The 23,978-nt window shown below is 37.6% G+C and overlaps 1 protein-coding gene and 2 long non-coding RNA genes across 10 annotated transcripts in view; all 3 read left to right on the forward strand.

Annotated features, from left to right (window-relative positions):
• BRIZ2 (zinc finger (C3HC4-type RING finger) family protein) overlaps positions 1-23,978 on the forward strand; it is a 28,672-nt gene that overhangs the window by 2,563 nt on the left and 2,131 nt on the right. For 4 of the 8 annotated variants that reach the window (XM_088969360.1, XM_088969361.1, XM_088969365.1 and 1 more), the window contains exons 5-11: positions 4,824-4,921; positions 6,851-6,957; positions 7,079-7,328; positions 7,446-7,499; positions 7,767-7,910; positions 8,080-8,144; positions 23,854-23,908. In XM_088969360.1, the coding sequence (XP_088825486.1) occupies positions 4,824-4,921; positions 6,851-6,957; positions 7,079-7,328; positions 7,446-7,499; positions 7,767-7,910; positions 8,080-8,144; positions 23,854-23,908 (773 nt within the window). Of the gene's footprint in view, positions 1-4,823; positions 4,922-6,850; positions 6,958-7,078; positions 7,329-7,445; positions 7,500-7,766; positions 7,911-8,079; positions 8,146-17,816; positions 18,121-23,853; positions 23,909-23,978 lie in introns of those variants that run through there. The other 4 variants (XR_016107149.1, XR_016107150.1, XM_088969362.1 and 1 more) reach the window with 4 other exon arrangements.
• Positions 20,898-21,261, forward strand: LOC148869550 (uncharacterized). The gene is made up of 2 exons (XR_016107152.1): positions 20,898-21,036; positions 21,133-21,261. It is a non-coding gene; the product is annotated as an uncharacterized LOC148869550 (long non-coding RNA).
• Positions 21,762-22,055, forward strand: LOC148869551 (uncharacterized). The gene is made up of 2 exons (XR_016107151.1): positions 21,762-21,896; positions 22,002-22,055. It is a non-coding gene; the product is annotated as an uncharacterized LOC148869551 (long non-coding RNA).

Consider the following 23,978-nt stretch of genomic DNA (forward strand, 5'->3'; position numbering starts at 1 on the left):
TATTCCAACATATTCATGAGAAGAAAAAGAAGAAAGAAAAGAAAATTCAAAAAATATAGGGGCTTAACCCCTATTTCTGTTATGGGAAAAGACGAAAAGAAAAGGTGGAAGAAGAAGAAGAAATTAGTATATAAACACACAAAATTAGTAAATAAAAAGAAAATAATGTGTTGATTGGACACATTTTATGTTCTTCCTTACTTATTGGTTCAGGTTTTGAAGTCTTTGACGGTTCAATACTGCATTTAGCAATGTTTGTGTTAACTAAGCCCTAACAAATAAGAAAACAATAACAAGAAATTAGTATATAAACACACAAAATGAAAATTTTAGTTTAAAAATGTCTATATTATAATTATAACCTCAAAAATTAAGAACATAAAAGTTTTTTATAACACTCTATAGAGAACTGCTTGACGATTAGGCGAGGCGAGCCTCCAAGGGCGCCTTGTCGCTCAGGCGTCGCCTTGGCAACTATGGTAGATGCTATTTATGCTAAGGCACAAGTGAGAGTCCATTGTGTAGTGTAAAGCCTTGGGCTGGAAATTGTGAAAATGTGGGTTCAAGGCTGAGAGAAACCACTTTGTGGAAAAGAAAAGAGAAGAAAGAAAAGAAGTTGAAGGTTACGTCTGTATCCAGTCCATCCCTATCAAGACCCTATACAACTAGGACCCACCTTGGGTAATGGCCTTTCAAGGCACATGTGAGTTGGTTGAGCTTGGGTCTAGATAGGTGAGGCATAATCATCAAGATATAATATGTTGTATATCTAAAATGTTTTAATAAAATAGTTAATAAAAAAAGAAAGAAAGGAAGAAAGAAAAAATAAGCATGATAGAAGTTGTTCAATGGTCCTGGGAGAAGGTGGTTTGGATTCTAGGGTTTGGGGCCTTAATCCTGGTGGTTTATTCTCATGTAAGTCTTTCTTTAATTCCCTAGTAGCCACTTGCCCTTCTCCTTCTTTCCCGGTCAAGGAAGTCTGGTGCTTTACCATCCCCCCAAAAATTAGTGCTTTTTGTTGGGAAGTGTTTCATAGTTGTATTGATACCTTTGATTTGCTTCAAAGAAAAAGACCAAGCTGGTGTTTGTCCCCCGAGCTGGTGCTTCCTATGTAAGTTAAATGGTGAGATTGCCTTTCATCTCCTGATCCCTCGTCCTTTTGTTAGCTTTATTTGGACTTGGTTTTCTTCTCTCTTTGGATGCAGATGATCTTCTCTTGACAGCTTGAAAGGATTGTAGGATTGTTTACTGTACTGTTTTTAGTTGTACCAAAAGGAGGGGTAGGATTTTGGGGAGATGTACTGGAGCAGCAGTGCTTTGGACAGTTTGGGACAAAAGGAACTCAAGAATTTTTGAAGAAAAAGAAAGAAGGAAGCCTTGGTAGAAGTCATAACTCTAAGAGTGGCACATTGGGAAAAAAGTCTGAAACTTTTGTCAGATTTTAAGGTTGAGATTTTTTCAGGGCCTGGAGTGTAATTGTTGCCTCATTGAGGGTGATTCCAGAACTGTTGTGAACTGGCCGAAGAAGAGGGAGGGGGTGACATGACATCTAAGGAATAATTTCAGGCGATTTAAATGGCTATCAAAAGACATGAGAATCCAAGTTAAATGGGTTAGGAGAACTACCAACAATCTGGTAGATGGTTTACCTAAGCAAAGGTTACAAAAAACTCTCTTGTATCGGGCTCAATTGTAATTCTTGGGTTGGGTTAGCTTTTCTAAAGCTATGTTTTTCTTTTTTCCACAACCTCTTGTTGTAATTTTGCTTTCTATTATTAATGAAACCATTTCTGTGTTGCTGAACAAAAAAAAAAAAAAGTCAGAAGTTGGAATCATTTAACATACACACACACACACACACACACACACACACACACACACACACACACAACACACATATATATATATATATATATATATATATATATATTTAGTCATACTTTCTTGTACGAGGGTTTTTAAGTTCCTTACTGATGTTTGCCAAAATTTTCGTCTTGCCTTTTTAATAGAAATTTCTAAGACATAGTTAATTTAATAGGCGACCATTATCCAATGCTGGTTCCATCTATTTGGGGTCTTGGGAGGGGTAGGATGGGTATGGTCCTAACTATTGGGGCCTGCATAATTAACCACTTATCCCTGGTTTTCAGCAGTAGCCAGCAGGAACTACCATAGGATGGGTCCTACTCCTACTAAGAAAATTCCTATGCCAAAATTTAGGATGCACACAGTGATTTAAAAGGCGTGCCTAGGCACACAGGCGAGGTGCATTTTAGGGTAAGCGCCTTGTCTAGGTCCTAGGCGCAACACTTTCAAAAGGTGCACGCATGGTGCGCCTAGGCGTGTGCTTGATGCACCTTGCGCCTTGGCCCAGGTGTGTGTCTTTTGAAAATTTTACGCTTTTTTGCTTCTTTTGAACCTAGTGGCTGGGCTGGGGGCGGCCTAGACCTCCCGACCACGCCCCTTGAGGTAAGCCCAAATAAGTCCATGTTAGGGTCTTAAATTCTTAATTCTCACACAAAAAGTAATGATTCATCTTAATAAAATATCTTCTTAAAAGGCAATTAAAATTATAGAATCATTATTTTTTGTGTGAGAATTAAGAATTTAAGACCCTAACATGGACTTGTTTGGGCTTTCCTCGAGGGGCATGGCACAAAGGTGACTTGTAGAATCTGGAACATAATATGTTTTACATTACATTAGCTACCTGAAGTAATGCAATTGAGGAAAAAAGAGATTGTGGGCTTTACATGCTTGAAAATGTTTTATATGTTTGATTTTATTTTTTAATTTTCATTTGAATATACTTTACATGTTATGTTTATGTATTTTAATTTTAGATAATAGGTTTTTTAAAACATTAATTCTAAAATTTAAGTTTATATTTCTTATTAATATTATGTTTAATATTTTTGATTTTTTTTGGCATGTTTTATTGAATTTTCTGACATTTTTTTGCCTTTTTAGCATTTTTTTTTGTAATTTGTGCCTTGCTTAAAAAAGGCATGCGCCTTGCGCTTTTAAAATATTGGATGCACAGAAGATTAGAAGATTCTTTTTCTTTTAATTTAACTGGATGGTGAAAAGAGGATAATTACTTGGTGTAATGGTAAAATCTTGGGCTGATAAGCACAAGGATGTGGGTTCATCTGAGAGTGGCCACTTTATGCACCTACCCTAAGACCCCAGATAGCTGGGACCAACATTGGGTAATGGCTCTTTTAATTGGATGGTGGAAAAAAATAGTTTCTCTTGAAGTGAAATAACATTGATTACGGCAAGAAGAAAGATCTTGATCAAGAGATGAGAGGAGGAGAAGAGAAGGAAGAAGAAGATAGAAGAAGAAGAGAGGAGAGAAGGAAGAGGCAAGAAGATTTAGACCAAAAACAAAAGCTGGTGGTGCCCAGGATTTGTATTTATATGTTAGGGTAACTACATAAAAATTAAAAAAGTAAAATGACAAAAGTGCCCCTACGACACATGACTAAGATTACATCACTCCTCCTCAAGTTGAGGCATAGATGTCAATCATCCCCAACTAGTCACAAAGATTATAGTGCCACATGGAATTTAATCCTTTAGTAAGGATGTCTGCCAGTTGTTCCTCAGAGCTGATGTAGGGGAGTGCAAACTTCTCATTTTTCCCATTTTTCCCTAATGAAGTGTTTGTCAACCTCTATATGTTTAGTTCTATCATGGAGAACAGGGTTGGTTGCAATGTTAATAGCAGCCTTATTGTCATAGTATAATGACATAGGATCACTGAGATGAAAGCCCAATTCACCCAAGAGATTCTTTATCCATAGAAGTTCTGCCGCACCATGAGACATGGCTCTATATTCAGCTTCTGCACTCGATCTGGCCACCACACTTTGTTTCTTACTCCTCCAAGTAAGCAAGTTTCCCCCAACAAAAGCACAATAGCTACTAGTAGATTTTCTGTCATCCACAGAACCAGTCCAATCTGCATCAGTGTAAACCTCAACTCTCATATGCCCATACAAAGATTTCTTCAGTCTAAATACTTTCTGCTCATCTCTCTCAGCATGAAAACCTGGAGGTTGGATCATATACCCTTCTTCTTCTAAGTCACCATTCAAAAAAGCATTTTTAATGTCTAGCTGATGAAGTTCCCAATCCAGATTTGCTGCCAAAGAAAGGAGGACTCGAATAGAATTCATTTTTGGTACAGATGCTGTACCAAAGAAAGGAGGACTCGAATAGAATTCATTTTTGCTACTGATGTTTGAACTTTGAAATTGTTCATTGTTGCCCTTATATTTAAATTCTTTACCTTTAGTTTCCCTTCTTTGAACTAAATTTCCCTGCTATGCAAACCTCTATAATTCTACTGAACACTTTTTCAAAAGAATAAAATAAAAAATTAAAATATATAGTGAGCCACTTGAGACTGCATGTCTAGACTTATCCAAAAAGAAAGGGGAAAATGTTTATGAAGGATAACAGTAAGACATTTCCTTGTCATTATATTTTTGATGTGATCTTTCCGTGTTAGGCTTGATAACTAGAGGAATGGAAGTGAGAGTTCAATGGGTACAAAGGGCAGCCAATAGCATGGCTGATAATCTAGCAAAACAAGTGGTGGATGAGATATGAAATGTTTTGTACACAGCTGTAAATTAATTGGAAATAGGGTGGAGATAAGAGGTTTTATCTCTAAATGATTGATTGTATCTCATTGTACATTTTGATGAATCATTTTTTGAAATAAGAGCTAACTGATTAAATCATGCTTAATCAATTGTTTCTATTATTGGCCAAGAAAATAATTTCCTTATTAATTTTCTCAAAACTTGCAGAGAGATTAGACCAAGACATGAGTGGAATTCTCACAACCATCTGCAATCATTCTTTCCATTGTTCTTGTATTTCAAAATGGACAGACTCTTCTTGTCCGGTGAGCTATTAAGGCAGTAGTTTTTCTACTTGTCAAAGTTTTAACTGATTCTATTTCCATTTTCTTCAACTTATGTACTTTAGTGTATTTTTTTCTCAATTGAATGTATCGTTGGTAAGTATTTATTTTTTATTCCTTTTTCCTTCACTGCAAGTTGTTTAGAAGGATGATGAATTAGAAAGTTAAACTCTTCCTTTTTCTTGGTATGAGACATCTTGTTTTACCATGAAGTTTGGCATGAGTAATCTGTAGCTTGAGTCCTGTCCTTTCAAAAAGTAAAGATCACCTATATCTTTTGAAGTCTTAACATTCCAAAATGACTCATACAAAGTGACTCTAGTGCCTACACAGATGATTTTGTCTAAAAGAGAATGTTCTGCTACATTTGTCTCTGGAATTTAAATCCAATGTAATTTCCATTTCCACTCCATATCCATGTCATGTCCTTTCTGTATACAGGGAACATCATGAGAAAGAAACAGAAATAGTTGCCTAAGGAAAAAATGAAGATGGAGAGGAGAATTGAAAAATATAAAAGTTAAGCTTAAAGGCAGTGATTCTCCAATAATTGTAAATAAAGTGGATTTGGGTCAGTCATATTATACCTATAAGCTATATCTGAATTTGGTCTAATTTTTACCTGTATGATGTGGTTTAGGATTCCATAAAATCATCAAGGACCTGCTACTACATTGCAAAATTACCTATGAAGTTTGGTTACATTTCTTGTGTCTATTCAAGAGAGATTAGGTATTCCGAAGGGACATTCCAATGTTGATTTCCTCAGGCAGCAAGTGGATTTTGTGTTCAATGTTCCATCCTGTGGAACCTTCTTTCTTTTCCTTTATGTTGGCACATTTGGAATGACTGAACCGATGTTTTTATGTATAAAGATTACCTCCTATTGGAAAAGGGTAAGAGGATGTTGGTAATTGGGTCTTAATTCTAAAGGATTTTGAAGGTTTTTTCCATGATCATGTAGAACATATTGTTTTTATGGGGTATTTAGATTGGTATCTAGCTCAATTTGATCACTTTGAAACAGTGTTTTAAAAGGCGCTAAAAAATGGCTGGAGGTGTACACCTCCAGTAGCATATGTTCTTACTTTTTAAGCTAGTTTCTTATAATAGAAATATTATAAATAACAGTGGGGGCATTATTTTATTGTGTTTCTCATTATATATTAACATAATACAGAGGATGAAAACTCACCAGATTTGTTTATTATAATAAAATGTTTTAAATATAAGTGGGGGCTTTGACTTCTTTTAATGCATTGCAATTATTTGAATATGAGATGACATAATTGTTCATGATAATGTTGTGCAATTTATGTTAGTTGTTAATTCTGAAGTTTTGATGTATGACTTTGCAAGTAATATAATGATGTTTGATGATACTTATATAATTATGGATGATGATACTCATGCTATGATACTTCAATTCTATATTTAAATGTGACGATTTTATTATTACAAAATGAAAAAGGAAATTTTCTAATTCCTATAGTTTTTGTATATTATGAAACATTTACTATATCTTTATTTATTTTATCTTATTTTTAATTATTTATTGATTAAAAAATCCAAGCTCGAGAGGCTTACACCTCTTGCAATCAGGTTTTAACCTAACACCTTAGAATGGTGAAATTCCTTGCTTCATGCCTCCACATTTTAAAACATTAATTTGAATCATAATTTGATCTTTTGACAGTCCTAAATTCACCTGTATAGATCATTTCTAGGCTTCTTGATTTGCAGAAGGTTAAATTCATTCAAATTTTCAATACTTATTATTTCATATATTTTTACTGCTCATTTTGACTTGGTTCATAAGCTTCGGAGTGTTAGTTGCTTGATTTTTTTTTTGAAAAATGAGAATACTCCGAGAAAATTATTTAGCAGTTCACATAATTTGTTACACTTCAGGTCTGCCGATATTGCCAGCAACAGCCTGAGAAGTCAACATGTTCCATTTGTGGAACTTCTGATAACCTCTGGATTTGTGTTATTTGTGGCTTTGTTGGGTGTGGAAGGTAATCAACTTTATTTTCCAAAATAATACAACTTAATGATTTATAATCCTTGTGGCCAACTTTTGTTTGCTTATAAAATATTTTTCTGTTGCTTTTTCTTATTTGGAGCATTTTGCTTCAGGTATAAAGAAGGTCATGCTATTCGACATTGGAAAGATACACAACACTGCTATTCCCTTGAATTGGAAACCCAACGTGTTTGGGATTATGTTGGAGACAATTACGTTCACCGTCTGATTCAATCAAAAACTGATGGAAAATTGGTGGAGTTAAATATTCCTTGTTGTCATGCTGATGACAGCTGTGGAGGTTGTGGATACCGCGAAGATTCTGAAATCAGCGAGGCTCTCTACAACAGTAAAGTTGAAGCTGTAATTGTTTTCCTCCTTTCTTTTACTGAATGCTTCTTTGTGATTTGCATTTTCCCAATTTTATTATGTAAGACTTTTAACATTTTCTATTCTTTTTCCATCTAATTTTCTCAACAGATTGTTAATGAGTACAATGATCTCCTTATGACACAGCTTGAGAACCAAAGAATAGTAAGTATATTATCTCATTTTCTGAGCAAAGTGCTGTCAGGACCATTTGTCACCATTTGATCCTGAAGCATAATGTTAAGTTGAATATAGAAATGTGATTTGCATTATCCTACAATGTGAAATCATAATATTAAGATCGAGTTCAAGGCTTCTAGTATAAACTGTTGTTTCATTTGATGGATTTTGCAAATAATGGCACAATAGGTAATCTATCTTTGTTGGTCTGGATATTTGATTAATCTTTTTACCTTGTTTTTCCCCTAGTAGTATTTTGAGTCACTACTGCTTGAGGTGAAGGAGGAGACAGAAAAAGAAATTTCTGAAGCTATCAAAAAGGCAGAAAATTTCAGATTACAAAAGATGCAAGCCAAATTGGATAAATGTCTTAAAGAGAAGAAGTTTCTTGATGATGTAAGTGCCTTTCTCTGCTTCCCTTACAGTGGCATATTTAAGTCTGATATATTCTCATGTGACAAGATATTAGTAGTATGCTATTTATTAATCTTTCATTTTTCCTAGTGAATTAATTACCTTTATTTGTTATGTGAGAAAAAGTCATACTTTCTTGTTCTATTTCTAGATCAGTGAGAATCTTTTAAAAAACCAAGAGATGTGGAAAGCAAAGATTCTGGAAATTGAAGAAAGGTATGCTCTCTTCATGTAAATTATTTTGTATAATGGTGAAGCAAAACAGAGTTCTATTAGACTAATATGTTTCTAGACCGTTGTAGTACTTCAAAGTTAGTTACTAGTTTCCCATTCTCTCATCATTATCACCTGGATCCCAATTCAGCTATTGGACAACTAGGGTGGTCTTAGATGCCATGTATTGTTTACTAGGCTCGAACACCTCTGTTTAGCCATGCTACTAAAACTATTGACAATAATGGATATGAAAATTGGGGTATTTGGATAACTTTTTTAAAAAATATAAAAAAAGGGTATTGTTTAGCCATGCTACTAAAACTTTTGGGTTTTATTATCAATAAAAATAAATTTTTAACATAATTTCTAAAATAGGATAACTTTTTTTTTTTTTTAAATATCAAACAAGGGTAGAAACACTATTCTCCTTCCTCCTTTCACTGAACAAACCTCCCCATCTCTGGTCTTCTTCCTCCTTTTCTCCTGTAATCAGCAGTTTACAGGGGTATCTGACAGAGGCCGTGGGGGAAATGGGCTGCTGAGATACGCGACCCACAGAAGGGCGTCTGTGTGTGGCTTCCAATTCCACACTCCCCACCGGCTCCACTGCTTCAAGCTCAAGCTCCAGGAACGATTCCAAGCTAGAGATCTGCTTTTTCAGTTCCTGGTGTGTTGATTGTAGAATATTTCCTCTTTGAAAGGAAAGGATGTGGCCATGGCAGTATCCGATTGTCCTCCTGTGGCCGAAAAACCCTTTTGGGCTGAGTTGGGGATGAAGCAGCATTGTCTCTTTGCTGGTGGTGGTTGTGGTGATGGAATCGATACAGGCTTCATTTCAGAGAAGAGAAGTTTTTTTTTTTGATCAATAACTTTGAAAGAATTTCATTAATTAAAATGCTTTAGGATACACAAGAAGTTGCAAAAGAAATCAACTTAGTAAGCTGACCCAGGACAGAATTACAAATGTGCCCTAAACATATATGTTCTTTGAACCCCTTGCTTTGCTAAGCTATCTGCCAAACTGTTGGCTGATCTCCTAACCCATCCCACCTGAATTGACATGTTCCTTGACATCCATTTAAATCTTCTGAAATCATTCTTCAACTGCCATTATCACCCCCTCCCCTTTCTGCAACCATTTTATCACAATTTTTGAGTCTCCCTTGATGATCAGTCTATTAATCCCCAACTCTTTAGCCTTCTCAACCCCATATGCTGCAGCTAGAAACTCTGCCCTTGCCACATCACCCTTCTCCACAGGACCGGAGTACAGAGTAATAATGAATCCATTTTCATCTCTGATAGCTCCCTCAATACCTGAAGGGCCTGGGTTACCCACACAACTCCCATCAAAGTTCAGCTTCTCCCAACCATCTGATGAAGCAACAACAAGTCCCCAAACCCTGAAAAAGTCTTCAACCTAGAAGGCTGAAAACAGCTTCAAGCTTTTTACCCAATGTGCCACTCTCAATGTTATTGTTTCAACTAAAGCTTCCTTGCATTTTTCTTTGCTTTCAAATATTCTATCATTTCTTTCCTCCCAAATAGTCCAAAGTATTGCTGCTCTAGTACACCTCCAAAGAATCTTTCCCCTCCTTGTCTTACCACTGATACCATTAGGGTTGAATAAACCTTCCACCCTGTCAGGAGAGGACCACCTGCACCCAAAAATGGAAGTAAGCAAGATATAAGAAGGTGGAAAGCAGTCTCACCACTCAATTTACACAGGACACACCAGTTAGGGGACAAGCACCAATTTGGTCTTTTCCTTTGAAGTACATCAAAGGTATTAATACAACTATGGAAAACTTCCCAACAAAAAAGCACTGATTTTAGGGGGAATAGGAGGGCACCAAAATTTTCATTTCAGAGAAGAGAAGCTGAGCTTTTCCTTATGATCTCGGATCTTCTTGGCCATCTGGTCGTAAGCTATAGCAGTCTCTCCAGCGGTGTTATAAGAAGATGAACAATGTTTGGAGGAGGAAGAAGATGAACAGTGTTTTTCCCTTATTTGATATATTTTTAAAAAAAGTTAACCTATTTTAGAAATTATATTAAAAGGATTCTTTTTATTGATATTAGGGCCCAAAAGTTGCCCCTATCAGCTATAATCCCTTCTTTCTTTATTCTCTTAAATGGTACCGAACTATTTGCTTATGAGACTAGACTTCTAAATGATCTGTCTTCTTTACTGTATTACATGGAGTGCCTTAGGTGTAGGATAATCTAGAAGCCAGGGTACTGCATGCTTTCTGTCCATACAAAAAGTCAAACACAGATTCAAATAGATTTCAACACAAGCTGGAGCATAAATGTCATTGATGACTAGGTTGGAACATATTGTATTTATACTAATGGAACTGTCGTTGATGCCTAGCTTGTTTATCAGCACTACAGTTTTTACCCCCTTTTTGAATAATCTTCATGGCCTCTTTATACCCCAATAGTTGTTTTATGTATTTATTTATTTTTCTTATGCATGTGTTGGGGTGTGATGCATTGAATGAAGTCCCAAAATGTCCTCAATATTGTTGAAACTTTGGGTGGAAAAATTACAAAATTAGCTGTTCTTTTTGGAGGGTAATCACTTAAAGGGCTTCTCCTTTTTCTCTTCACATGAAATTGATTGGCTAAAAAATGTAGGAGAGAAAATCCCATTTAGAAAATAAGCCCAATTGAACATTAGAGATTCTAAAAGAGATTTGAGAAGAAAGAGGGGTCGATTAAATCATCTTGGATCGGTTTTCAAATAGGCAGTAAGAAGGGAATGAGCCTAGATATGAAGGTGCTCACACCTTTGACATTAATGAATTTCTCATCTAGCCAGTGATAACTTGAGAGTTTAACTCAGTGATGATCTTTTCAAAATCAATGGAAAAGGTTGCTGTGAGGTCATGCAAGATGAATTGGAACTCAGCCTCAACAAATCACCAATCCTAACAGTCTTCTTAACTAAGCTATTATGATCATCTCACTGTTATTTATAAAGCAGTGTCCAATCCTAGCTGGTATGCTTTGTGGGGGGGGGGGGGGAATTCAGAAATCTCTCAGAGAATTCAGAAAGGGGATCAACTATGAGGTGGGGGAAGGGTTGAGGGTTAAATTTTGGCTTGACACCTGGTATGAGGATAGACCCCTTAAAGAGTGGTTCCCTACACTGTACGAGATTACACAAAATAAAGATGGTTTGATTGCTGAAGCTTTTTCCAAGGAGAAATCCCAGGAGAGTGGTGTCCCTTATTTAGAAAAAATCTAAATGACTGGGAGGCAGGGCAGTGGTCTATAGAATTAATGCAAATGATCAGCAATGTCACACTTAATCAGTCAAAAAGGGATAAAGGGTATGGCTGATGGAAAAGCCAGAATCTTTTTCAGTCAGCTGATTCAACTCTTTCTACAACAGGCTAATTGAGAGTATAGAGGATTTGGAAAGCTTCCCAGAGGCAAGAGTTTGGAATTCAGTAGCCCCTCCCAAAGTTGCTTTTCTGGTGTGGGCTGCAACTTTGGGGAAATGTCTAACAGCTGTTGGCAAGAAAAGGAATGGTGGTGTAACCCCACAGATGCGTTATGTGTACGGAATCTTCAGAAGACCCAAATCATCTGTTAATACATTGCAGGTTAACTAGAAGCTTATGGGCAAAATTACTAGGCCTTTTTGAAGCTCAATTCTGTTACCCAAAGGATCTAGCTGCATTATTAAGGGATTGGCAGTTAACAGGATTGTCTAAAGAAGACAAGGTGATATGGGGGGTAGGGCTGGCAGCAGTGGTGTGGAGATCATCTGTAGGAAAAGAAATAAAAGGTTGTTTGAAGAAAAATACAGCTCAGAAGATACTATACTGAGATTTTTGGGGAAAATAGCATTCGTGGGTAGGAACACAAGTTTTTTAGGAACAAAATTTATAGCTCCTTTTTGATCTATACAAAATGTATAGGAAAGATATGGGCAGCTGCATAGTGCCTTGTTATGCAGGATGGAATATTTTGTTACAAGTAATACAATACTTTACCTTTATGCTCAAAAAAAAAAAAACCCTAGCTGGAATGGGACATCCAAGTTTTGGATTCAAGGTAAACCTTTGATAGATATCAGTTCAATCACCTCCTAGGAACACACATAGCTCTGGAGAACTATCATCAGAGGAAATCTTCCTAAATCTATAGAAGACTGTATGCATGGAATATTTTCACTTAATCTTGCCTTGGTGCTGAAATGACAAAGGTGCTAACTCTAGAGGAAATCTTGCATGTCTTTAGGGGACAAAAAATCGACCCCAAAGAGATTGAAGTGATAACCCCAAATCAATAAGGCATATTGTGCTGAAAACAGCAAAGGGTATCAGAGATCGAAATTTCCAATGCCCTTACAGAAACAAGATTCTATATGATACTGCCAGTGTTACATGGATATGGACATAGGAGTTGGATTCCAACGTGTGTAGGGGTGAGCAAAAAAAAAAAAACACGGAGCTTACCGAAAAAACGATAGAAACTGAACAAAAAAATCGGTTAAACGAACCGGTTAGTTCGGTGTTTTTAAAAATCGAAGGCACCGGTTCAGTTTCGGTTAACCAATACAGAAAACCGGCGCTTAATTGAACTGACCGGTACATATATTTCTATATATTTTATATATATTTATGTATATTATATATATTATATATTATAAATTAATAAATATGCATTATAGATATAAATATATATTTATAATATATGATACATTATTCATTATTTAAAATATAATATTATATATATATATTTATAATTTTTTATTATATATTTATATATTATATATTGTAAAAATAAAAAAATAAAAAGTAAAAAAATTGACAAATCGAACCGACGGTTAACCCAACTAGTCAACCGATTGGCTTCGGTTCTGTTTCGGTTACCGGTTTTCCAAAAACCGGTAGTACCGGTTCGGTTAAAAAAAACCCTAAATGTATGTTGAAGAGCCTGGCCTGGCAAGATGAGAAAACATGGACTTGTGGGCACGTTTCTGGAAAAGTATATAGAATTAAAATAATTCATAATTTTTGAATTCTAACATTATTTACGTACAAAAAAATATTCCAATGCTACCAAGTGACATTTGACACAAAAAAATAAAAAAAATTGACAAACCGAACCGACGGTTAACCCAACCAGTCAACTGATTGGCTTCGGTTCTGTTTTGGTTACCGGTTTTCCAAAAACCGGTAGTACCGGTTCGGTTAAAAAAAACCCTAAATGTATGTTGAAGAGCTTGGCCTGGCAAGATGAGAAAACATGGACTTGTGGGCACGTTTCTGGAAAAGTATATAGAATTAAAATAATTCATAATTTTTGAATTCTAACATTATTTACATACAAAAAAATATTCCAATGTTACCAAGTGACATTTGACACAAAAAATGTATTCACCTTGTAGATTAACTATTCATTTATGTCAAATAAGCTCGGAGATGAAAAAGGAAATGTTATGTAAAAGTACCCTCAAGAATCTATGGAGCATTGGACTTGGACACATTTTTGACATGGCACATTATCCATTTAGGAGAGTCCATGCTAACATTGGGTACCATAAAAATGTCATGACTTTGTTTAGATGATCTGGTTTATTTCGTGAGTTTTATTCTTGGTTTGTACTATTTTTAAGGGTAGACCAATTTATGAGTTTTTGCTCCCTTCTTCAGTTAATGGGTTCGGGTGTGTAGTGAGAATGGGCCGAATGGGCCCTAGTGTTCTTTATTTCTTTTTTTTTTGATAAACTGTTCTTTATTTCTTTTAAGTAGTGTTTAAAAGTTATGTTTCTTAGTTATGGCCGCCCTATTAAGGGCATCCACATAATTGTACTCAGACTTAGAATTATTAATAAAAGTGATGAAAGGGGGCTAGAGAGAGGTTCAAATTCGTCTTTTCTCTCTTCCCTTCTTTTCTTCTTCCACAACCTATTGCTAAAACTTCTTTTCTTCTTTTCTCTCTCTCTCTTTTCTTCTTTTCTTGCATTATCTGAATTACTGTAGGTGCAATTTTCAACTTGGTATCAAAGCAGGTTCTCACTTTTGACTTTTTTCTCCTTTCCTTGCCCATACATAGTGTGTATGGAGAACTGATCGGTTGATCAATCAGCTACTTATGCAGCCCAGTTAGGAAGGTTTTTGGAGAGTTTTGTGGAGGTTTTTCATCCTTAGTTGAAGCCCATGGCAGGTTCTTGGATATTTTTCTCGAAAACCCTAGATAACTGGAGAAACATTGTTACAGGTCGTAGAGACAGTTTGAACCAGGCACTTGGGGATCAGAGGTAAGCCTTTTGATTTCTATTGGGGGCGGTTTTGGTTGGTTTGAATTTTGGAACCTCTGGAAGGGGCGGTTGAAATTTCTCTCTTCCTTCTCATCCCACAGGACCTTGTGAAACCCTAATTCTTTTTTTGGGGGGGGGGGTTAAGAGGTTGTTCTTTGCTTAGAACAATAAATTTAGCATAGTGAAGTCCTAATTTGATTTTCCTTTGCACTGGTTTACTCAATGGAGCAAACTGGAGGAGAGACCAAATATTCCACAGATTCCGAGTTTGGACATGGGGGGTTAATGGAAAATCTTTTTAGGGCTATGACTACTGTGAAGCTAGATGGGACCAATTATTTAGCTTGGTCTCAATCTATGAAGATACATGTGTGTAGTAGAGAAAAATGGGGTTATATTATCGGGAGCAAGAAGAAACCGGAGGAGGATGATCCTACCTATGAAAGGTGGATGCAGGAAAACTACATAGTAGTGGGTTGGTTAGTAAATTCTATGTAACCATACATTAGTCAGCATTACCTGTGGATGGAAACCGCAAAAGAAGTGTGGGATAGTGTCACAGAGACCTATTCCCAAAAGCTTAATGTTGCTTGGGCCTACAAATTGAAGCATGATGTGAATAATCTTAGACAAGGGGAGAAGCACTTAGCAGTCCACTTTTTTTTTTTATCAATAACACTTTCATTAATTCATCAGTAGAAAATTTACAAGTGGAAGACAAACACACTTATCTTCCAAGAGTCACAAAGAACTTCAAGAAATGAAAAAAGAAAATACAAAGACACAAAGACACTAACGTTACAGCTTAGCCCAAAACAAAGAATCCCTTTCTGCCCCTTGTTTTGCTAAACCGTCAGCTAGGGAATTAGCTGATCTTTTAATCCCTTTCTGCCCTTAGCAGTCTACTTCTCTATGCTGAAATCTCTTTGGAAAGAGATTGATCTAATGGAGACTGTTGTTTGAGGTTGCATAAAGGATGCAAAAACATATAGGAGGTTGGTGGAGAGAAATCGGGTCTTTGAGTTACTCACTAGACTTAACTCGGAGTATGATATTGTGAGGCAAAGTGTTTTAGCAAAGGATGAAGTGACTTTATCTTAGGAATATGCTATAGTAAGCAGTGAGGAGAGCAGAAGATAGGTTCAGTCTGTTGAGCTGCATGTTGATCACTATGCTAATGCGGGGATGAAGCCAAAGGTTAGCACTAGGAAAAAAGATGTTATCTGTGAATATTGCAAGAAGCCTAAACACACTAAAGACACATGTTGGAAGCTGCATCCAGAGCTCGCTCCTACCAGATTCAAGAAAAAAAATGGTGGGGAAAAATGAGATTCCCCCTGTCAACTAATGTTATGCGTCTTTATTCTTCTTAATATAAAAGATTTTTATTAAAAATAAAGAATAAATGAGATCCCTCTTTCCTCTTCATCCTCCTCCTAACCTCCCCCTCCTCTTAAGGAGGCTTACACCTCCTTGTGTTCGGAAGGCTTACGCCCCTTGCATTCTAAACTACTTCTCACGTCTCTAGGTAGTGGAACGCCTTGCATCACGCCTCCCTGTTTTAAAACATTGGGTGGGAAAATGGTTGAAATTGGAAAAGGTGGAAATGCAAATGTAGCCACCTCTTCACAAGGTGAACAAGGATAGGGTGGAGAGAAGTCAGTGGGAGAACAACTTGCAGCCGCCAAGGTTGAATATGAGAAGTATGACCGAATCATCAGTCACTTGGAGTCCATTGTTATAGCTCCTTCAGAGACAATTTTTTTTTTTTGATCAATAACACTTTCATTAATTCATCAGTAGAAAATTTACAAGTGGAAGACAAACACACTTATCTTCCAAGAGTCACAAAGAACTTCAAGAAAGGAAAGAAGAAAATACAAGGATACAAGGACACTAACATTACAACTTAGCCCAAAACAAGGAATCCCTTTCTGCCCCTTGTTTTGCTAAACCGTCAGCTAGGGAATTAGCTGATCTCTTAATCCAACATGTCTTAACTTCCATTTCTCGCACCAGCCATTTGAATTTCCTCTTCTCATTGTTATACTTCCAAAGATCATTTTGTTCTTTGGTCAGCCACCCTATCACCACCTCTGAATCCCCTTCAATTATAAGTTTCTTGATGTTCAATTCCTTAGCTTTCCGGGCTCCTTCCATAACTGCACATATCTCAGCTCTAAGGGAGTCACCCACTCCAATTGGGCTTGAGAACATAGCAGAAATGACCCCATTTTCATCTCTAAAAACACCCCCGATCCCTGATTGTCCTGGGTTTCCCCTACTGCATCCATCAAAGTTTAATTTCAAGAATCCACTAGGTGGGGGGGTCCAAGCCACACTCATTATTGACTTGGTCTGCGTGCAACTTGCAATTTCACCCCACTTCCTCAACATGTCATCCACAGTGTAATCTATGAATATTTCCAGAGATTTCAACCACTGTACCGCCCTAAACTGTATGATAGCCCTCAAATCTACTGCCCCTCTCCGAGTTTCTGAGAATATCCTGAAGTTCCTTTCTTCCCACAGTGTCCAACATACTGCAGCCCTTAGTCCTCTCCACATTGTCCTTCCCCTTTTTAACCCACCTAAAGGAGGGGGCGAAAAGGCCCTGCATGTCTGATGGGGGATTCCAGCTGCATCCAAATAAGGAGAAAGCCCAATCCCACAATGACCTCGCGAAGTGGCACGACACCATTAGGTGAAAACCAGTCTCCCCATCTGCTTTACATAGAACACACCACTGAGGTGACAAGAAAGTATTGGGTCTCTTCTTTTGGAGTAGATCACTAGTGTTGATTCTTTCTAGATAGGCTTCCCAACAAAAACTACCAACCCTAGGAGGTATAGCTCTGCACCGAACCTTACTAACAAGAAAAGGGGACTAGGTAGGACTGGTGGACTGACTTAAGACTTTGAAGAACGAAGCACAAGAGAAAATGCCATTGGGATTAGGTGTTCAAATTCTAGAATCCGCCCTAGTGGGGTCTAAGACAACATTATCAAGCTCTGCACCAATCCTTCAGAGACTATTCCTTCCTCTACATATGCTCACTTAGGTATTCGTGCCACTGTGCATCATGTTTTTGTATCAGGTACTCATAAAACCCCTTGGATAATTGATTTTGATGCTTCTAACCATATGATTAGTGTTCCACAGTTATTCACCTCTTACCAACTTTTTTCCTGATTGGGATAAGATATCCCTTGCTGATGGCTCCCTAGCCCCTATCATAGGAAAGGGAGACATTAAGACCTATAATGCCCTGACCTTATCATCTGCTCTTCATGTACCTGAACTTAATACCAATTTGCTTTTAGTTAGTAATTTGATTAAATCCTTGAATTGCAGTGTGATATTTTCCCTTCATATTGTGTTTTTTCAGGACATGGAATCTTAGAAGGTGATTGGGGAGTGGCTATGAAGCAAATGTACTCTATCTGTTAAACATGCCTGAGTAGAGCCAAGTACAACCTAAGAGAACTACATTTGTTTTAGAGTTCACTAGTTGTATTATGTTATGTCATAGTCGTTTGGGTCATTTGTCCTTTTCTTCATTGAGTCAGTTGTTTCCAGAGTTATTTAATGGAATTAGTCTATCGAGTCTTCATTGTGAGTCTTGTGAGTTCTCAAAGCATTGTAAAAGCACTTATCCTTCAAGTAATAAAAAGATCAATTATTCCTTTTAATATTGTTTACTATGATGTGTGGGGGCCTTACTATTTACCATGTATGGGTGGGTATAAATATTTCATCTTGTTTATTGATGATTTTTCATGATATACTTGGATTTACCTTATGCACTCTCAGGCTGAAGTGCCTAAACTTGTGCAATAGTTCCATGAACACATACTCATTCAGTTTAATACCTGCATCAAAATATTTTAGTCAAACAATGCTAAGGAATATTTTGAGAAGGACCTTACCTCCTATCTTGAGAATTTTGGTGTTATTCATTAGACACATTGTGGAAGTTGCAAGGAGCATTCTTTTTGCTACCCATGTTCTTGTGAAATTTTGCGGTGACACAGTTTTAACAACTACATACCTTATTAACCGCATGCCTTTTCGAGTCTTGGGGTTAAAATCTCCCTTTGGAGTCTTCTTTCTTGATGTTGAGATTTTCTCTATTCCTCTAAGGGTCTTTGGTTGCACTTGTTATGTCCACATTCCCAGTTTCAAAAGATACAAGTTTGACCCCAAGGCTCAAGTCCACACAAAAAGGGTATTGTTGTTTTGATCTCATTAGTGTCACCCGGTTTGTTTCCATAGATGTCACCTTTGCAGAGTCGGTTCCTTTTTATAGCCATTTGAGGGGGAGAGATCTCTCGAGTTGTTTTCTTCATCTCTTCCTTTGCCAACTCCAGTTGAGTCTTATGTTGAGCCCTTCACAGTTACCCCCATTCCCGTGGAGGAATCTTCTCCTTTGAGGTCTTCCACTCCTGTTCCTCCCCCTCCTCCTGCTAGTCCTTAAGTTGTTTCTACTCATCCTATTCTCCAGAGGTGGTACCAACGACAAAGGCTAAGGTAAACGTAGGTTGATCCCACACCTCCAGTTGAGACTCGAGCGCTCCCAATTACTGAAGAGAGGACATGTCCATCACCTCCTCCACCATCTCCCTCGTTTCCAAACCTTGACCTACCCATTGCTTTGAGAAAATGTAGGAGGAAATGTACAACTCATTGTATTTCCAAACACCTTTCCTACAGCTTGTTGTCCCCATCCTACCATGCCTTTTTAGCCTCCGTTTCCTCTCAATCCATCCCAAAATTTGTTTCATAAACCTTAGCCACACCAGATTGGAGGGATGCTATGATTACTGAAATAGAAGCCCTTCATAAAAACAATACCTAGGATATTATTGACTTACCAGCTGGGAAGGAACCTATTGGGTGCAAGTGGGTTTTCACTATCAAGTATCATGCAGATGGGTCAATTGAGAGGTATAAGGCCTAGCTTGTTGCCAAGGGAAATAACTAGGTATATGGGATAGATTACATTGAGACCTTTTCTCCAGTTGCTAAGATGACTTCGATGAGAGTTCTTTTATCCTTAGCTGTGAGCTATGATTGGCCTATGTATCAATTTGATGTTAAGAATGCATTCCTGAATGGTGATCTCATTGAAGAGGTATATATGTCCCTTCCTCCTGGTATATATGGCAAGGAAATGCAGGGTAAGGTGTGTAGATTGAAGAAAGCACTTTATGGCCCGAAACAATCTCCACGTGCTTGATTTGATAGGTTTAGGTCTGTTCTTGTTCAGTTCGGCTACACTCAGACTCAATCATATCATACCCTCTTTGTTAAGAGAAAAGACACTTTGATGACATTCCTTATAGTTTATGTAGATGATATTGTGGTTACCGGAAGTGATACAGAAGAAGTTACTACTCTCAAGAAGTTTCTTAGTTCTGAATTTGAAATTAAAGATTTAGGGGAGTTGCAGTATTTTTTAGGCATTGAGGTTGCTAGGTCCAAGGAAGGTATCCTTATTTCTCAACAGAAGTATGTGCTAGGCCTTCTTACTGAGACTAGAAAACTTGGTGCTAAACCTGCCTCTACCCCTATTGATGTGAATCATAAACTCTCAGTTAATGATGGAAAACTTTTAGTTGACAAGGGAGTGTTTCAGAGATTATTGGGGAAACTTCTTTATCTATGTATGACTCGTCCAGACATTTAATATGTTGTGAGTGTCATTAGCCAGTTCATGGAGAGGTGTGCCTACCTTTCATTGCATTAGAAAGGAATGGCTTCAGGAGAGAGTGTCATCAGCTAATTGGGGAAACTTCTTTATCTATGTATGACTCGTCCAGACATTGAGGTAGACAGATACTTTATATGGGAGAGAGTGGCTTCAGGAGAGGTTGGCTACCTTTCATTGCATTAGAAGAGCAGCTAGCTTCAACATTATGTAATCCCAAAGGCAAAGCTTCAACATTATTCAAGCTGTGCATGATTGACATCTATGCTCAGCTTGAGGGGGAGTGTAGTGAGAATGGGCCCTAGTGTTCTTTATTTCTTTTAAGTAGTGTTTAAAAGTTATGTTTCTTAGTTATGGGCTTTATGGGCCTTTTTTTTATTTTGTTTAATTATTTCTTTAGTTATGGCCACCCCATTAAGGGCATCCAAGTAATTGTACTCAGACATAGAATTATTAATAAAAGTGATGAAAGGGGGCTAGAGAGAGAGGTTCAAATTCTTCTTTTCTCTCTTCCCTTCTTTTCTTCTTCCACAACCTATTGCTGAAACTTCTTTTCTTCTTCCTTCTCTTTCTCTCTTTTCTTCTTTTCTTGCATTATTTGAATTACTGTAGGTATAATTTTCAACTGGGTGGAAGCTAGGCTTTCGCAGAAATGTGAGGGACACAGAACTGGGCCTTGTTTCCAACCTACTACACATTCTTGAGGGGGTTTTCCTTGACCTAAACAAACAGGATGATAGAATTTGGACTCTACATCCTTCTGGGGTTTTCAGCTGTGCTTCCTTTTTCAAATCATTGTCTTTGCCTCCTCAACCAGTCCCTTTTTAGCAATCAACACTTGCGATATGCTACAGAGAAAGAGACCCGGATGGTGCCTTTACCCAAATTGGTGCTGCTTGTATGAATCTAACGGTGAATCTGCTCATCACATTTTCATTTCCTGTTCATTTGCTTGTGGTATATAGGATTGGTTTTTCTCTCTCATTGGGTGCAGGTGGAATACTCTGGACAGATTGGACAAGTTGTTTTATGTTTCTACCTTCAGCTGGTCAAAAAGGAGGGGAAGAATAATGTGGAGGTGTACAAGGGCAGCGGCAATCTGGACTTTATGGGATGAAAGAAATGAACTTATCTTCGAGGAAAAGAAAAGGAGCAAATAAGCATTAATTGAAGGGATTATGGCAAAAGTGGTTTTCTGGATTAAGACACTGGAGTTGTTTTCAGCTTTCTCTATTGATGATATAATAAGGAACTGGAGAATAATTGCAGCCTCAACTTCAGCCAAGAGGAAGACACTAAAGGTTTGGGACCCACCAGAGTTAGGATTCCTGAAATTAAACTTTGACAGAAGCACCTTTGGGAATCCGGGTTCGTCTGGAATTGGAGGGTTTTAAGAAATGAAAGTGGAGTGATTATGGGCATGTACTCAGGCCCCAGTGGATTGTGTGATTCTGTAACAGCAGAACTGAATGCAGTGATCTACGGGATGCAGAAAACTATGGAGATGGGGGTGAGAAAGCTAATAGCTGAAGGTGACTCCAAAACAGTAATAAGTTGGCTGGAACAGAATGAGAAGACTCCTTGGTTTTCTAGAAACAAAATCAAACAATTCAGGAGGTTCTCAAGGGGCATGCAGCTGATAATTCAATGGACTCCTAGGTCGGCAAATGGTATAGCTAACCAGTTAGCAAAGCAAGGGGTAAATAGGGCACTGTGTTTTGGGGCTCAGATATGATTGGTTTCCAAGGATAGACAAAGGTAAACCTCTTAGTTGATCATACATCCTATTATTCATTAGGGTTCTTTCTGTACCTGTTCTTAATTGTTGAATGCTGTAAATATTGTTTTCCTTCTCCATGGTAGGTTGTGATAATAAAGAGGTTGTCCACTAGCTTCCCATCCATCACTTTGAGGTAATTTAAACATATGGCTTCATTGAAAAGTATACCACAAAAGGAGTTCTACCTGTAGCTTGGGAAAATACTTTTAGATTGTACTACTAAACGATGCCAGTTGTTTAGGCAATGGACTTAGTAATGTGGAGGTAAGTGAAGCTGACATGGAACCTCAGGGAATAATGATATTTTAGAAACCTTGGAGTTTTTCAAGATTTGTCCTTTTAATTGGAGAGGGAGAATGATTCAGTCCTATAGAATGATTTGTCTGTTTCTTTGAACCATATAACTTGTAAGGGGGAGTAGTAGATAGCATAGTCTTCAAGGCAACAAGGTGAGACTAGGTGATAGGGCCATAGGGGAGATAGGATTGGCTGAAAGCAATAGCTGTTCAGCAGGCTGTGGAACCAATCATGACACTCCGCACCACTCATAAAATACATGGGGCTAGGGGCCATAACCATTCAACCTCTCACTGTGGGCCCCATGTATTTTGATCACTGGTGTTGGGCATTATCATTGGTTCCACAGCCTGTCACACAGCTAGGGCTGTCAATGACAGACCCGAACCAATTGGGCTGGTTCTGGTTCTGGGAAGTGGAACTGGCGGGTCGGTTCCGGGTCCTGATATAGGGTCCCGATTACTATCAGTTCGGAACTGGTTCCATCTAGTCCCGAACTGATTCAGATCCGACCTGGTATCTGTAATGTATAATATATTAAATAAATTATATATAATATATAAATATATATATAGAATATTTAATATATATTAAACATATATATATATATATTTTATTTATTATAATCAGGCCTGTCGGGTTAGACCCGATTGTCCCAAGAACTGATCAGTTCGGTTCCAGTTCCAAAAATTACAGGCCCTTTTGGGTCTGGGTCCTCAACATTTCATGTTAGGTCAGTTCTGGTTCCAGTTGGTTCCGGCCCAGACCCGACCCGTTGACAGCCCTACACACAGCTAATACATTTAGCTAATCCAAATCCTCTGAGTACTGCCCAAGTTTCAAAATATCGATACAGACTGATACGTTGGTAGGGGCGTATTGGGCTGTATCGGCCCTTGCTACTCTTTCTTTTCTTTGTGAACCTGGTTCAGATTGGTCGGTCTAAGACCCTTCTACCCTCTGAACCAGGTTAAACCCCAAACACCCCCTGTAGGGGCATATTGGTAGCCTGCCGATACGTATCGAAATTTGGAACCTTGGTACTGCTTGTTGCCCAAGTGCTTAAATGCACACAGGAAAACCACCTAGGCGTCACTTGAGCAGAGGTATTCTTTGACAATAAAGCCTATAATTTATTGGATATGATCCGCATTTGCTATTTGATTTCTTGTTGTAAGAAATACTAAAAAAAGCCAGTAGTAATGAACTTTGCATATAATGAAACATTTGTATCATTTATTTTACAGGGCAATTACATGTAATAAAAAAAATTAAATATTCCATATAGAATTTAATCAAATTCGATTCACCAATTAGCAAGGCTTATTAATCATTAAATTTCATTTAACAAGGATCCAAACAAATAATCAATAGGTCAATAGTGTAATGAGTCCAACCGTCCAAGCAAACAAGTATTATGATATCCATGTAAGTAATAATCCATTGAATCTGAATAATTTAAGTATTGCAGCAGTAATCCAAGTAAATACGTAATGAACAGCATACTAATGTGTGTAGCATTTCATTTTATGTATCATAGAGCACAAATAGAATAATAAGTCAGTGACGCCCTCCCCCCCCCCCCCTACCACTTTGGCGTATTTAAGCATGATGACTATCAATGTTGATTGATTTCAGGGAAAAAAAGGCTCTGTCATTGAACGCCCAAAAAATACAGGAGTTGGAGGAACAGGTAAGGCACACTGGTCTATCTGTAGAGATTGGCATCATGCTCTACTGACATGCATTATAGTGCAACTTAA

Source organism: Nelumbo lutea, chromosome 2, assembly GCF_056320005.1.
Source record: "Nelumbo lutea isolate HS-2025 chromosome 2, American lotus-T2T, whole genome shotgun sequence".
NCBI classification, from domain to species: domain Eukaryota; kingdom Viridiplantae; phylum Streptophyta; class Magnoliopsida; order Proteales; family Nelumbonaceae; genus Nelumbo; species Nelumbo lutea.